Below are 15,746 nucleotides of genomic sequence, written 5' to 3'. Positions count from 1 at the left end.
TGAGAATTTAAGAAACGATGCAGCGATCTTTCCAGTTCAACATGTGTCAGGTTGCTTCTTCTTCTTACTAATTCAGTGATGGCAATATAAGAATGATTTAACTATAACTTTAAAGCGCAAGTAAAGCAGGTTTTCAAATAAAGAAAGTGAAAGCAATGCAAGGAATCAGCAATTTGTAAGAACACACCTCCTCGGTGGTGACTATGCACAATGTATTCTAAAAGGAGGTCTCAGAAACAGATTTGACATACATATATTTGGCAGGATGCCATGGTGTAGTGGCATCGGTTGGAAAACATGATAAGTACTCCACTGATGCCTAAGAAACAATCCACATATAAAAGTTCTGTTTTGCTTGCTTGTCTTTGATTCTGTTTCGTCTTGTATTCCTCAAATCTAAAGCAAAGGCTTTCAAACCCTGCTTAGAATTAAAAGTTATTTTCTTACTTTCTGGGAGTTTTCCCTGATTGATATTTATTTCCGTCTTAGCTGATTGACAAGATGTCTTTTTTTTTCTCAATTGAATGGAGAGGTCATCGGTGAACAATTAAATTAAAGGCCGGTATGACAACAATGAGCTTTTTAAGTTGACTCCTGCCATTTTATTTCGCTCCGGCCTTAAAATAGGATGATGTTTGCGAACCTCGGGAAAACACCAACATCATCGCACTTTCAATCTCTTCACTGCTCCAGAATGAGCTCGTTCTTCTCCGCTTCCTAAAATTTGCCGATTTCGAAACTCTGTCTAGTTACAGTAACTGTTGAAAAAGGTGATAAATTAATTCATTTAAAAGGGATTCTTGAATCGAACGACGCCGTTCACACTTATGTACTTTGACGACGTCCAGGTGCAGGCAGTCAAGTACGTATATTGGAATTTAACGGATCAAGGTTGGTATATAAACTACTGAACAACGCTAATTAAACATTAATTAGGAGCCTATAATCGAAACTTATTAATTTGTTCGCCTAAATCAGATATAAAGGACACGAGTGAACTTCAGGCTCCGGTTGTTCAGTCAAAGAGCGGATAACGCTATCCAACGGATAACGCTATCCAACGGATAAATCGCTATCCAGCGGATAAGTGTTTCCAAAACGTACTGTGCTATCCACCGGATAGAGATTTATCCATTGTATAGTGTTATCCATCATTCGAACAACCGGGGCCAAGTCTCTTCCACACGGTGTCCATTTTGTAACAGAGGAAAGGCAAACTCGTAACGAACCTCACACGACTCATGAGAGGAGTAATTCTGAGCAAGAAAAACTTCTCAACAATAAGTTTATCAGAGTGACTTTCGTAAAACATTTGATGCAAAAAACTTATTTCCGCATGACCGGGAAGGCATGGCATGGGTAGGGTGAGGAGTTTTAAAGTTAGATGGGAGGGGAGCGTTCGTGCAAACGCTTCTCAGACAAATCAAGCTTAATTTCCGATGCGTGGAAATGAATAAATCTAGCATGAAAATATAACAAGTCAGTCACTCTGATTTGTCAGAAATGTGAATTTCGCATATGTCAATCAGTGTATGTCTGAGCTTAGTTTCTCGTGCGGCAAAATTTCTCAACAAACCGTTTGAAAGCGGCGGAAGTTTGCCTTTGTTTTGTCTCGTCATGTCCTTTTAGAATTTCCGTTCTTGTAGGAAAACAGTAGTAAATGGTTGATTAGTTGCCGGAGTTTATCTCAGTCAAAACTGACTTTGAGGTAATGCAGTGAAAGGTCGCTAGATGGTTTTAATTTGTGATCTAGCGCTAGCCTTGAATTGTAAAATTCCCATCTTAGACATATTTGTCATAATTCTTCCCTTTGTGAAACCCGACCACCAAACAGTAAATTAAAACAGTCACACAATTTATCTGAATTCATACTTTTTCAAAGGCTTCTTCCTTGATAAAAGCAATCAGTGGCTTTCAATGCCGTAAACACCTTTGATTAAGCTTCTCCAGTACGTTCTAGTTACTACCTGAGTCCCATACTAAAAACCGAGTCTCGTGTCTTTGTAAACTCGAGACGTGTTTGTTTTTGGTGAAACAGAACCACTTTAACCTTGTAAGTATCTATTTAGCCTTATCCGGCGTTTTGTTGTAGATTATGTTCTCTTGCTTAAAATTAAAGCTGACTTTCTAGGTATAAAATTGGGCCTAAAAGTTAAGATTCGGCAACATATGAAGGGCTCCTCGCTTTCTGGCAGTTTTCCTGATTAATTTTTCAGTGCTATGGAATAAAAAAATTATTGGTGACTTGACAGTTTTAAGGAGGTCATCACGGGTCAATAAAAAGTTTGACAGAAAGTGACTTTTCGCGGTAAGCCCCCGTTTCCATTCGCTCAGAGCCTAGAATAGAAAGTCATCAATCGCAAGCCACTGTCGTGGGACAAACACCGACTTCCCATATCAGGATTATACGGAAACTACCCGTTGAATCTCTTAAGTACGGCTTGGGGAACAGTTTTTTCGCCGTTTCTAAGTTATTCCTAGCTTCATACTCTTGTTGCATCGGCAGTATTTGATTGAAGGAAAGAGGTGACACTTTTGTAAACTATAGGGGTTGAAACAACATTAAGAACCGCACGTCATCAAAGAGGACACTCGCACTTTTGCCTGTTCCAGCTGCAGCTAGTGGTAAAAAAAAAAAAAACTGGCATTTACTGGATCGAGTTTGGTGCATAAAGGACTGAACCTGAGCGCTCAGTTAACAATTATCAAGAACTTAGAATTGAAGCATTTTTTTTCGTATCTTTAATCTGACATAACTGACCATTCAAACCGATCTTTTTTAGGAAATAGCTAGAGACTTCCGCTGCGAATTTTCTGACTCTGACAGTCCACGGCAAATTCTGAGGTATTTAGTGAACTAGAAGAATGGCCCAAATACCAGGTAAGCATGGAGATTCTTACAAAATGAAACACTCGTTAAACTATTTCCTCATAAGGCAAAGGGCATGCGTTGGGTATGGAAAGAAGTTGAGGTAATAATGTGAGTGGGGGGGGGAGAGAGGGTGCGTCGGACGAGTCAGGCTAAGCTGTCTGAAGCGTCTCACGTCACAGCATAACAGGTCAGCCGCTATGACTGATCTTAATGTTCACAAATCAGCGCGTGTCTAGACCCAGTTTCTCTTACTGATAACTTTGTTATAAGCAGGGAAGGTTTTTTTTGGTTTTTTTTTTCGTGTTACTTGCGCTTTTGATTTAAAAAACAGATCGGAATTCTCTTTATAGTGGTTTTTAGTGAATTTACTGGTTCACCGACTTTAAATATTCAAATACAATTAGCTCTGCTAACTCACCCGGAAGCGATGAGGTCGTAACGTATAATAGTGAATCGTGGTAAAGTAGCACTAAACTAGCGTCACATAGGTGGTTTTTATTTTTAATATAGCCTTAAACTGGGAGAAAAAAACATGGCCTTGTGCAAAACCCTTGGCTTTGATATTTTACGTATTCAATCATGTTTATTTTGACTGTTTAATTTGTTTTACGCTTCACAGCATTCGAATTATCACATATCACGCACAAGCAGTCTAGGGTACTTTTCACGTTTTTACCCGAATTAGTAGTCCTGCATAGCCCGTATGAGGTCGTTCTTTGCGCGTATTTTTCCCCCTCTTAGGATAGTGTCCTTCTATCAAGAGTGGCGCCAGATATTTATTGTTTTGCTCATCATTTAGGAAATTCCTTTGTGTCGCTGGACCCACTTCATCCTCTAACCGAGGCTCACGTTTACAAATGCTGCCTTCACGAGGATATTGGAGGCAGATGGAAAGAACTGGCCCGAAATTTGGGTTTTAAAAGGGTGGAAGTGGACGCCATTCAGAGTGAAAATAGCACTGAAAGTGAACGTTGCATCCATCTTTTGGTGCGATGGATGGAGAGAGAGGGCCAAAAAGGTGCCACTGTCGGAAAATTAGCTGAAGCACTGACAAAAACGAGACTGACAAATCTGGCTGAAAGATTGATTGGTATGTGCGATAAAGAAAGCCAAGCCCCTCCGCTAAGGCTCCTCTCTTCATCAAGCCCCTTTAAAATTAAGTAAGCTTAAATCTATAGAGTCCTCTTTCGACAAACCATCCAACGCTTGGCCCTTTCTTTGCTGACGTATTATTGTCAGTTGTTGAGTTAGTGTACAAATCAGAAATTATCTTCCCCTGTCTGCTTGACAAAGAATTGCCTTTGCAAGGAGAGGTTTGGCCTGAGGAGGCTCTCCTTATTACCTCTGCGACACGAACATTTCTTAGCCAGCGGCCGCGGAAAAGCTTGGTTCCTTGAGTAAAGCAAGCCTGTGACACGTTTGCGAGGGGCTTGGAATCAACTACATTATTATCAGTGCCAGAGCCCCCGGCAGACCTCTCTCCGACTCGTCTCAGATCTTCCCGCGCGCCGCAGGGGGAGAAACACCCGTCCTGCGGCGCTAATGATGATAGCCTTCACGTAAGCGTACACGATTTGTATCAGGTTTTCGTGTACGTTCTCTCAGCCCTTCCTTCCGTTTCTCCACTAGGGAATGGTACGCCGCGCCTACACATGGGCAATAATGATAAGGGTCTTCTCGAAGGTTGAGAGAAGTTACATGTTAGTCATTTATTTGTTACAGGTCCTTCAAATGGCAGAAGAACGATATTGATTGAAATTACTGGGACTTTAAAACTTGGTGATGGGAACGAGGTTTGTTCTATGGTGGTGATGTGAATTTACTTCCTATTCTCCCTGAGTCTTATCTAATCACTGAACATTTATTATTGTGATTTTCTTAGGTTATGTTGGGCATTGACTGCTGTGGAAAAACTATCTATTTCATGTGGCCGGAGAGTGAGGAAAGGGAATTTAAGACATCGCCAGAGGTAAGCGTCAATTATATAAGTCTATGATCTCTGTAAAACAATTATACTCTACAAGGTTTGATCGAAAGATGAAGTCACCGGAAAAATTCATTGAGCTCTTTTATAGTGTCAAAGATGTAATCGGCGAAACGATTCACTGAGGTCTTTACAGCGTTGTTTGAAAATGAGCTCTAGTGCATTTTGTTCGGCGGCATTTCCACATGATTAAAAAATAATTAAAAGAACAAAGCTATACGAACAATGAGAAAATATCTCACATCGTACAAACGCAGGCTTTATGAAGCTATATCAAATGAGTTGAAGCCTTTAGCGTTAAACCATGAAAATACGACGTGTATCGATTTCATCATGTCAGCAAAACATTAAGATGAATTAAAGTCTTAACGCAAAAATCATCTTTGACATGGTTAAGTACGCCATTGATTATCTATTGCTTGTTGGTTTGTTTGTCCTGCTTTGCAGGAGCTGAAGAAATGTGTTGATGCTAGCAGCCAGATTGTAGCAGAAATGGGAACATCAGCAAAAGAAAAAATCGATGATTTTTCCGACAAAGAGCGGAATATTTTAAAGGAGTTGGAGGAGATGCAGGGCAAGCTCACAGAAATTGGACGTTCCCTAGAGATACCCGATTTGAGGGAAGATACTTTTGCGTTGAACATAAGGTTGGACCTCATTACCAAACATAGCAGAACTCTCCAAGAACTGTACACCGGAGTAAACGGAATCACGAGAGAAGCTTGTAAATGCGACGAGTTCGTTAGGGTGAAGTTTTATGACTTCACATATCACAGCTTAAGGGCTGTTCATAATGATTTGATTGCACGTGTTGCGGAACTACAATCAGAAGAAAAGAAAATGACAGAGACGGAAAAAATAAAACTGAAATGTCTGGTGTCGTACCGAAACGGCAGAGAAAGAGAAATCGTGCAACTGGAGAAACTGTGGAAACGACTTTTCTCCCCGGTATGTTAGGGTGAAAATTTTAGCATCCAAGTTATCCGACTCTGTAAAACGAAATATTTATCGCAGGTAATCTGTGCATGCTGAGATTCCAAGCGATGTGATTCCTCTAGCTTAAAGAATTATTCTGTATATGAGAACACATTGGTTAACTTTTTCTGCTGAATAATTGGGATTGAAATATAATGAAACTATCGCTTTAACCCCTTCCTACACGGTCTCGAAAATGTAACTCTTAGCTTCAACCTCGTCCCAGGGTCTCTCATCTTCGCGCCCCATAAAGCCTTATCTCTTGCTCTAGGGGACGAGAAGATGAGAGACCCTGGGAACGAGGTTGCCTCAGCTTGAGACAACTTTACTGAGCAACTCTCTCGAAATGTTCCAATGCTTACTTATTTATCGTCAGTTGAGTTTGGCTCGGTTATTCGTAGGTTTGGGCTTTGTAAAGTTAAATTTCATCATCGAAGAGCTCAGAAATAACAAATAATGTGGTATTGATAGGAAAGTTCCAGCACCTGGCTTTGTAACATAACCATTGTACCACGCTACAACCTTTGCCATAGTATAAAGAAATCCTGATTTCCGTCGGTGCACTTTGCCTTACCTCGCCTCGGACTAAAATTTTAATCAACAAAATTCGTCCAAGGTTTTAGATGAAAAAGAATCCAGGCTTAACACGATAAAGTGGGGACATCGCCTGGCCATGTTTCATCATCATTATTATCTTATTTTCCATGTACAGGTTGATGAATTGAAGAAGTCTCAATCAGCCCTACCTTCGCAGAGACAAACTCAGACGCCACCTCAGGTTGTTAGAATTTACTGTAACTGTCTATACTTCCGGTTTGTCCGATAGTATTCTTGACACTCCAAAGATTGTGATTCCCTCCTTAGCATTTTTCTGTTAATCACAGATTAGCAGAAAAAACACACTGGTGTTTAAGGATACACGTTTCCTGCTTGCTATAGACCCTATTGGCCACGCTTTGAGGACTTCTTTACTTTGTTTTCATCTCATTATTTTCATGATTTTCTTATTTTTACCCTAATAAGTCGTTTTGATATTTTAATCTGATTTTCGTCTTTCCTCTCCGAATCGAAAGGTGGCTTAATATCAAATTAATGAGCAGAAAAGTTTATTATGTCAGTTCCGGGAGAAAATTGCAGGATTAAATCGTCGAATATGTGTTAAGAGTTTCAGTTCGTTTGGTCTGATCGATTCGAAAGAAAAATTTTCCTTTATTGATGAAAATGGGGTTGCTCTAGCCTGGCTTCAATTTCCTATCGAACAGAGCGAACAGAGGGAAGGAAACAGCTTATAACAAGACAAATCTACAAACCCTCCCCTGCCCCTTTTGTGTGCTCAATTTTTTTTGGGTGTGTACTCAATTTTTTTTCTTTTGAACAGAACCCCAGAGCATATTCAGAAGGGGCTCGGCCAAAAGAGTTAATAACAAAGGTAAGAGATATCTTATCCTGAATAGAATCAAAACACTTCCTATAACAAGGTCCTAAGAACATTAGAAACTATTTGAGCTAATTGTGCAACAAATCTTGTGATTAATCATTTTATCTAACAAACATATAACTTTCCCTGACCTTAATTCAAAAGTGAAAGAAACTAGAATAAGCTGAGTTTATATATCGTGAGAGGTCGACGCAACATTTACCAACCAGAGCGTGAAATAAATTAATATCAACAATTTATTTAAGGAAATGATCCTTACAGGTGAGCTGCAATTGAAAGAATTGCAAAAAAGAAGCTTGCAAAAGTATTCAAAACTTCGATGTGAATCGAGTTACGAAGTTATATGTTTGAAGCGACGAACATTTTGGTGCGTTCTTCCCTCCTGCAGAGGAATCTTGCTACGATTTACATGAAATGAATTAAACATGAATCTTAAACTCTTTTCTACGAGGATCATTTAGTGTTCACTTCACTTTCATTCCCAGCTCAAAGACGAATCTGTTTCATTAAGGTTCCGAATAATAAAAATAATGATAATAAGGAATAATTTGAAAACCAAATTTTTTTCCTGTGTCAAACTTGAGATGCATATCTGTATCAACAGAAGAATATTTCTTTGAGCCTACAAAAAAATTTTTTTTTTTCGAGGATCTAAAAATACGCTCTCGTCAAAATCCTCTCACACTATGATTACTAGGCTTTCGGGTCGCGTCGAAGGAAAATACAAGTGCAACTGTCTTCTTGTTGAAGAAGTGCAGCTGGTGATCAGTTCCTTTATTCTCCTGACCTTAATGTTGAAGACAGCAGTTATAATATAAGAAGAAATTAGACGCTGGTCACTCTTAGATGGTCGAAGGGTTAAAAGGCATTAACGATGCTTTTCTCATTGCAGTCAAGGATCCCCAGGATAAAGAAGAAAAGACAAGACAAAGAATCGTGTGTCCTTACGTCTTACAAAACAGATAATGACAGAAATCAAGATAAAGAATATGAGGACGAGAAAAAATGACTCGGCTGTCGTCGTTGATCTGAGATACGTTCATTTTCTTACGATCTGGAGATAGGTTTTCACTTGATAGACATATTCTCTTGTGGTTAGGTCTACTTCACTTGTTGGCTGGTCGACTTTGTGTTCAATAAGTGGTATGCATGACCGAGATCTGGATGGTTTAGATTCAAAAGCCAAAAAGACTATCTTGTGTAATAGAGTAGTCAGGGTCAGGTAAAACCTTAAATTTTCCATCTTTTAAAAGGTATTTTACTAATACAAGGTATTTTACCAAAGTTCTTTTGTGAAGTATTTACTTCGTAAGATATTTTTCTAAATTTTTATGTTCGTGTCGGACGTGCTTAGTTTGTAAACTGACCTTTTCCAGTCCTACACTAAATTTCTTGCTTCGGCTTTTGCAGTCAAAATTTTATTGTTTGATCAGAAGCATCAAGTAATATTTTTTCATCCCGGCGAAATCCTCGTTTCTAGCAATGTTCATCCTTTAGTCATTAAACTTAGTCAAAAGATGAACATTGTGGTAAACATTATATACTTGCAGTCTACTGAGGAATTGCTTTACAAAGAACTTGAACGCAGCGATCCTGCTGGCGGACAAGTCAATGTGATCTAGCAGTACGAGTTGTTCAGAAAAACTTTTTTAATTATCCTAAAAAAGTTAAGAAAATGATGAGCCGTTATTTTCTTTGTTGGTCGCCTGCATTTTGTGTTACCCTTTACCTTTCTCGTCCAGTTTTATTTCTTTGCTGTTTTTTCCCTCTTGCAAACGAATTTATACAGATTTAGCTGTTATAATAGAAAATTCCATATGAAAATTCAGAACAGGGTTTAGTTATCACTCCTAGTTCCTTACTTACTTTGATTTAGACAAGGAATTCGTATTTCTAGATAGAGGCTGGTCCTCGGAAGCACAATAGTTATTATTATCACTATTATTTCTATTTTGATCATTTTTGTTAATAAAACAATTGAGAAATGAGTGTTTTTTTTAGAGGGAAGTTACTTAATATTTTGCGAAAGGTATTGAGCATTGGTTGAGTAAAGAATTTGTGTGCGTGGTGTCAGGCAGTATGCCCTGTTGGGAGCCTGGTACATGGTTCTTTCCTCAGTATCAAAACTTAACCACACTCCTTAATTAGGTATGTCTCACGCTCTTTATGCTCTCCTTACGAGCGGCAATGCAACTTCAGTTGAAAGGGAAATTGTGCAGGAAGCATTGGGAACGCGTAGTGTTTTGTGTGGGGTGTTCACTGTTGAAAGTCTGGTACCTAGTTCTTCCCCCAGTTTTAAATTTTACACAGGCTCCTTTGGTATGCCTCGCGCTCCCTATGCTTTCCTTGCGGGTAGCCTTCGTGTGAAAAGAGAATCCCTTCGGAATATTCTTAGGACTGGGTTGAGTCCAGTCGTGATCACGTTTTTAATATACCAGTGCTTGTGACTTCTTTGAAAACAAGCCAACAAACAAACAACCCAGAAAACCTCAGACATAGATTGACACCACTTAGTTATTGCACAGAAGAGTATGAGGTAAGAGTAAAAACTGGTAGAATAAAGGTTGCTCATTTAACACATGGTTGGTTGTGTTTCCGTTTGGAAACAATCCGAACATCGTATTCGCAGTTGTGTAACGGCATTTTAGTTTAAAGTTTTGAACTGAATCTTTAAATCATTTACGTTCAAGGAAAGACACTCAAATTCATGATTACCCTAGCGATCGCTTTAAACGGAAATTACTTCGCTAAATCCGCATTGAAAGTGCATTCAGACTTCTGCTCAGCTTTGTTTGATTTTTCCGCTGTAACCAGCTGTCCATTGAGCCGCGAAAAGATCGAGAAGGACACAATGAGAATTGAGGAAACCATACAACGGTCTTTCTAGTTCGACATGTGCCAGGTTACATCTTCCTACTGATTTATTGATTACTAACATAGTGATAATTCAACAACTGCTGTTAGATGCAAGTGAAGCAGGCTTTCCAATGAAGAAAGTGAAAGCAATGTGACGAATCAGCGATTCAAAAGTAACACCCCTCGATCGGGGGTGACTAAGCTCAATGTACTCTGGAAGGAGGTGAAATAGATTTGACATACGTATACTGGGCAGAATACCATGGCATTCATACATGGTTAGAAGAAATAATGATTCCATCGATGCGTAAAAAACTATCTACAAATGAAAGAAATGTTCTCTGCCAAAGTTCTCCAAGAATTTGCCTTGCTTGTTTTTTCCCACATTATGTTTCCGCTTGTATCTCTCAAATCTAAAGCTATGTTTTTCAATCCCGGCTTGGAATTTACTGATTTATTACCGTCCTGGATAATAAATAAATATCTTTTTTGTTATCCTAACTGAATGGAGAGGTCATCGGCGATCATTGAATGCATCGCAAGAATGAGTGTTCTAAGTTTAATCACCACTTCCTTTCTATCAGGGCTTAGAATAGAGTGACCTTTAGGAGCCCGTGTGAACTTGGGGAAAAACACCGACTTTATGAAATAATGACATTGCACTTTCAATCCGTTCACCGCTCCAGAATGAACTAATTCTTCCTTGCTTCTCAACACTCGCCAATTTCGTACTCCTGACACGTTACAGAAGCTGCGAAAAAGGTGATAAATAATTAATCTAAAAGGATTCTGGAATCGAACGACGCCGCTAACTGAACACTTATTCAGTTCCGCGACGTCTAATTGCGGGTAATCAGGTGAGTATTAAGCATTTACCGGGTCAAAGTTGTTATATAAACGACTGTACATCGCTAAATTAACAACAGTTAAGCGCTTAAAAATCGAAACTCGATGATGCCTTCGTTTTCATCTGATCTGATTGGGAATTAGAACTCTTTAGGAGAGAAAGGGTGAACGTAGGGCCTACTCCATTGTGCGTTTTCTGCCTAAGTGAAGACAGACCTTAGATTATCCGCGGTTAGTTCCTTAGGACTTGTTATGAACTGGAAGGATTTCTCAAAATCTAGAAAGCACTATTGCAATATTAAATGTTTTTAAACGTGATCCCGCATGGGCCAATGGCATGGTGAGGTGTGTAGAGTAGGGATGTGAAGAGTCATAGGAGGGGGGAGGTGTGCGTACAAACTAATCCTATACAAATTTTGCTGTCGGAAGGGCGGAAATCAAGTGACTAAATCTCACATTGCCACACTATGATTGGTAAAAATTTCCTCGAATCAGTGCATTTCTAGCCTTAGTTTCTCTTGGTGGGTAATCTATTGTGTGGCAATGTTTCCTACTAAACCTTGTTTGACGTTTTCAGTCGTGTTTATTCCCATGTCACATGCATAACACTTCCTATATCTCTTCACACGCTAAAAACATTCATTGTCTTCCTCATACCCAGTTCGGTTCTGTTGTCTTAGATTATGTCCTCTAATTTTTCTATATAACTAATGCTAAATTTTTGGCTCCCAACCTGGAGTTCACTGAAACGTTGCCCCCTAGCCCGAGTTTTCCCTGTTTAATGATACAATATCAGGCTAGTATCCTCAGTCTGGAGATAATAATAATCTACCTGTTGCTGTATCGTCCTTCCCAAAGGGAGCACCATCTGCACCAGTTGCTACATGCAAAACTCCTTTCTCTCCATTGAACCAGTGTAGGCAGGGGGTTTTGCTGTCCAGAAACAAGTACAGATCTGCAAGCTTCAGAAGAAAAGGCTTCAATGGTCTGTATACACCAGACGTTGATTTGAGTGAATGAATACCAGCCAGATCATCCAAAGATAGCACTTCACCAATTTCTATGCTTCTGACAAAGCTCATCAGTGTTTTGTAGGGCAAAATGTTTGGAACTTCGCATCCTGTCATAAATTCTGTCTTTATGTTTTTCTTTTCCTTTTCAGTTTCTCTTACAACATCTGAACTGTTCCTAATGCTTGTGTACTTTCTCTTGCTTATGAGGCCTCCTTCATAAAGCACATGCAAGCTTCTCACTTTATTCTCCTTGCTGTGTTCATAATCTTTAATTTTTCCCTTGATAATACTTGGAATTATCTCTTGCATGCAAATATTTGAATTCTTGATGTAATTGGTCATCTCAGGTTTTGATGCAGTGCATATTAATGTCGTCCACAAACCATCAAGCACTGGTTTGTTGTCTCTGGGCAATTTCATCTTTGCTCGCGCACAAGTATCAAGGATGGGACTTAGTGCAGCCAGGGTCTTCTTTCTACGTCTGAAAAACTGTTTCCTAGAAAGATTAAGCTTTTCACTGTTTGCTCCCTGAATTTCACTTGAGATAATGGGCCCCTTATCATCATTTTTCTTTTTGGCCTGATCACCACCATCATCCTCTACATTTTCCAATTCAGCAATCTGTGTATAAATATGTAAATTAATTTAAGCAAAGAGATAAATAGTTCAAAATAAAAATAACTATGATAAGTAAGTATGATTGAAAAGGTAACCGTAAGTACTGTGCCAAGTCTGTAGATAAGATCATAGCTTCAACTCTCCTTACCGGAAGAAATAAACAATAAGACTTTCAAAAATTTAAAGAAAACGACAAAACTTTTGAGTTAAAAAGACCTGTTTCGACAGAAACCTCTGTCATCTTCAGTTGATTAACAAAGCGTTACAAGTTGAATTTATAAGTACATGCTAATTAAGCTAGTAACAACAGTGAACGTGACAATGTGAAAATTATAAGGATAGCTTTAGATTTACATGATGTAATTGTTGATTCAAAGAAGGTTGTTCTCTTTAAATGTGAATAGCTTCTTTTATCTTGAGTTGGAAACTCGTAGAGGCGGGATCAAAGATATGGAAACAATCTACTGAACACAAGGCGCGACAATGTTCAGAATTCTGTAGATGTTTGAAAACGTGAGAGGCCCTATCACTGACTAAGTGCTCACGCACGCGTGTGGAAAAATGCCGGGCCGTTTCGCCGACATAACAGGCATTACAGCCCGCACATGCAAACTTGTAAAACACACGCGAACGAAGACTTTCATTGTGCAGGATAAATTTATACACTTTTTTGACTTTAATTTGTCACCGACTCACTGTAAATTCTATGATCTGCTAGTTTCGTATAATTTGAGGGGGAACTTGGGCTTATTTTATGAATTCAAGCATTCAAAACAACCTATTTATGTTACTGAATCTTATGATCGCTGTCATTGCAATCAGACGAGCAATGATCAGAAATAAGTGAAATGAACCAACCTTTCGCTTTCCTCTTCGAATACGCTCTTCAGTTTTGTGAAGTTTCGACTTCAAAGCTTCAAGTTCCGTCGTTTTTTCATCTAGTTGTGACCTCAGACTGCTTATTTTCCCGTCGCATTCAATTAGAGCTTGCGTTCTCTCCTTCTTTAGGCGGTTGTATGCGGCAAGCGGGAAGCGTTGCTTTCGCCCACCCGAGCTTAACCCAAGAACCCATGGAAATTATTTTTTCATTGGGAAAAAACCATAAATATGTACATATTCAATAAGAATAGACATCGAACAAACTTCGTATGACTTTCGATTTTAATGAAAGTATTTACATTCAGAGAAAACCATAATATAACGGCACTACCTCGGGCACTCTTCAGTTGAACATTCTCTGACAGTTTTGACTCCAATCATAGTCAATTTCTCCGTAAAGTTTTCAATAAATTATCCTCAATGCATAACAACAGGAAGCCACTGAACTGGAAAATCTGAAAAAAGGTGCCTTAATCGGCTGTATTGTACCCAGGCCACAAAAAGCTTGGTTGAAACCGACCGAATTTGCCTAGGATCCATATTCTCGAACGCCCAGAAGCCTTTGCGCACACAAACGCCGCCATTTTGAAAAAAAAAACTGCCCCACGCACTAATAGGGACTTTTAAGCAGTCAGGACGGTAACGCCACTGAAGACGTCAATTAAAAAACGAGTTCCTACTTTTAGTTAGAATATCGAAAATGGCTGCATGTGTTTACCTTCTTATAAGGCGCCAGACCCCAAACTCAACCTAACGCATAAAAGTAGCATTAAGTTCTAAATGTAAATTAAAATAATTCGCCGCCGCGGTTTCGCTTCGCAGACGACGCAAATTTTGGTGATTTCACGTTGTTGTTTTGCAAAGGACGGCTAAGAAATGTACAAAGTTATAAAACGCACTTGCTGGGCTATTGTTCTGCCAATTAGATCTATTGTTTTTCCACGTTCTCGTTGCCGTAGCCGTCGGGGTTTGCTTAAAGTCCCTAATGACTCATTGGAGGGGTGGTCTGGCCCCGGCGTGTTTGATTATTCAGCAACCTCGTTCCCAGGGTCTTTTCCCTTTGTTGGTGGGTGGAGCTGGGGGTGGGGCGGGAAAAGGCCCTGGGATCGGCCGGTCACATGATCTCAAAACACCCAAAAATCTTGGGTGTACTGAATTCATATATTAACAGAAATATTCAAGATGGTGGTCCCGCCGAGTGCAGAAGAGTTTTTGTCAGTCCTTCGCCGAGTCGGATTTTCTTTGAATATAGGTAATTTTCCATCATTGAATTTAAAACCTCTTCAAATGAAGTGTTTTGAATATGTGCTGAAAGGCCAGGATGTTATCGGAGTCCTACCTACTGGATTTGGCAAGTCGATTCTTTTTCACCTTCTACCGAATTTCTTTCCTGTCAAGACAACCAAGAACATAGTTATTGTAGTATGCCCTTTGAATTCCATCATTGAAGACCAGTTGAAAGTTTTAAAAGCTCGGAGGATAACCGCTGATGTGTTACAGGTACCTGTAAACGCGAAAGAAACGGCCGAGAACTTGTTCGGAAATGAACAAGAAACAAGCGAGCATGTGGCCGTGATCACAACAAAGTTTCCTCAGGATGTAGTGAACGGCAACACTTCGATCGTATTCGCCCATCCAGAGACTCTATTAAGTAAGGAAGGGCGAGAATTGATGGGAAGCAAAGTCTTTCAAGACAATGTTGTGGCCTGTGTTGTTGATGAAGCACACTGCGTTGAATTATGGTAAGTGCCTAAATTTATTAATTTCTTGTTTGTTCATTTCATATTTGTTTCAGAGAGTAAATTATCTATATAAGCTTATGTCTCGGAAAACTAATTAAAGCACGGTTGCAGCACTGACTTGTATTTACGGTGAAATTCTGCTGTATTCTCTATTTATAGAGTATGATAGATTTTTCTCTAGGAACTAATTCATCTATGATTCCTGTGACGTTTACACCGCTCACTGATCTATATTTATTTGCCAGTACAAGGAAACAAGATTAATTGTCTATGGTTTTATTCTGGCATGCAGTTTTCCAAATTCTTGATGCATTGCTTTGTGATTTAGAAGTGGAATGTTCACCTTTGTCTCCATGCCCCTACAACTGAACTATTCTTAGTTGAACAATTACAAAGAAGGTGCCAACAGGGAAGAACCTAAGCTCTATATTAAGTTGACCCCCAAACCTAAAATAACCTGTAAATAAGGAGATAAAGCCATTTGCTAAAAGATAAATTCAAGATAAAATAAATATACCAGTAT

At 39.2% G+C, this 15,746-nt stretch overlaps 4 protein-coding genes across 6 annotated transcripts in view; 3 read left to right on the top strand and 1 right to left on the bottom strand.

The window, feature by feature from the left end:
• The first annotated feature begins 591 nt into the window (after positions 1-591).
• Positions 592-9,258, top strand: LOC111340155 (uncharacterized). 3 transcript variants are annotated; one of them, XM_088753886.1, is made up of 9 exons: positions 592-891; positions 2,784-2,881; positions 3,672-3,962; positions 4,595-4,665; positions 4,755-4,841; positions 5,304-5,804; positions 6,544-6,609; positions 7,210-7,260; positions 8,162-9,258. In XM_088753886.1, exons 2-9 carry the CDS (start codon positions 2,866-2,868, stop codon positions 8,276-8,278), a joined length of 1,200 nt encoding a protein of 399 aa, XP_088610012.1. In that variant the 5' UTR covers positions 592-891; positions 2,784-2,865; the 3' UTR covers positions 8,279-9,258. The 3 variants fall into 3 exon arrangements, with proteins under 3 accessions (XP_088610012.1, XP_088610013.1, XP_088610014.1); XM_088753887.1 differs by lacking the exon at positions 592-891 and adding an exon at positions 2,353-2,526; XM_088753888.1 differs by lacking the exon at positions 592-891 and adding an exon at positions 2,353-2,625.
• LOC111340170 (uncharacterized) lies at positions 8,912-13,677 on the bottom strand. The gene is made up of 3 exons (XM_022946962.2): positions 13,461-13,677; positions 11,804-12,605; positions 8,912-10,876 (listed from the first exon to the last, which is right to left on the bottom strand). The coding sequence occupies exons 2-3, from the start codon at positions 12,402-12,404 to the stop codon at positions 10,836-10,838; spliced, it is 642 nt and encodes a 213-aa protein (XP_022802697.2). The 5' UTR covers positions 12,405-12,605; positions 13,461-13,677; the 3' UTR covers positions 8,912-10,835.
• Positions 10,844-15,746, top strand: part of LOC111340169 (uncharacterized) — a 20,540-nt gene continuing 15,637 nt past the window's right edge. The window contains exon 1 of the mRNA XM_088753901.1: positions 10,844-10,982. The gene's annotated coding sequence lies outside the window, so the exon portion shown is untranslated. The remainder of the gene's footprint in view (positions 10,983-15,746) is intronic.
• The window catches only part of LOC148734681 (ATP-dependent DNA helicase Q1-like), a 2,714-nt gene continuing 1,509 nt past the window's right edge, over positions 14,542-15,746 (top strand). Inside the window, exon 1 of the mRNA XM_088753870.1 lies at positions 14,542-15,223. Coding sequence (XP_088609996.1) covers positions 14,664-15,223 — 560 coding nt within the window. The 5' untranslated portion in view covers positions 14,542-14,663. The remainder of the gene's footprint in view (positions 15,224-15,746) is intronic.

This window comes from Stylophora pistillata, chromosome 3, assembly GCF_964205215.1.
Source record: "Stylophora pistillata chromosome 3, jaStyPist1.2, whole genome shotgun sequence".
NCBI classification, from domain to species: Eukaryota; Metazoa; Cnidaria; class Anthozoa; order Scleractinia; family Pocilloporidae; genus Stylophora; species Stylophora pistillata.
This window is presented reverse-complemented; position numbering and strand designations above follow the sequence as displayed.

Excerpts from the sequence above, each read along its gene's own strand:
- LOC111340155 (XM_088753886.1), top strand. Across the intron at positions 6,610-7,209 it reads AAACTCAGACGCCACCTCAG|AACCCCAGAGCATATTCAGA; the intron begins GTTGTTAGAATT and ends TCTTTTGAACAG. Across the intron at positions 7,261-8,161 it reads CAAAAGAGTTAATAACAAAG|TCAAGGATCCCCAGGATAAA; the intron begins GTAAGAGATATC and ends TTCTCATTGCAG.
- LOC111340170 (XM_022946962.2), bottom strand. The coding sequence starts at position 12,404 with ATGAAATTGCCCAGAGACAACAAACCAGTGCTTGATGGTTTGTGGACG. Across the intron at positions 10,877-11,803 it reads GAAGGACGATACAGCAACAG|CTTCTGTAACGTGTCAGGAG; the intron begins GTAGATTATTAT and ends CCTTTTTCGCAG.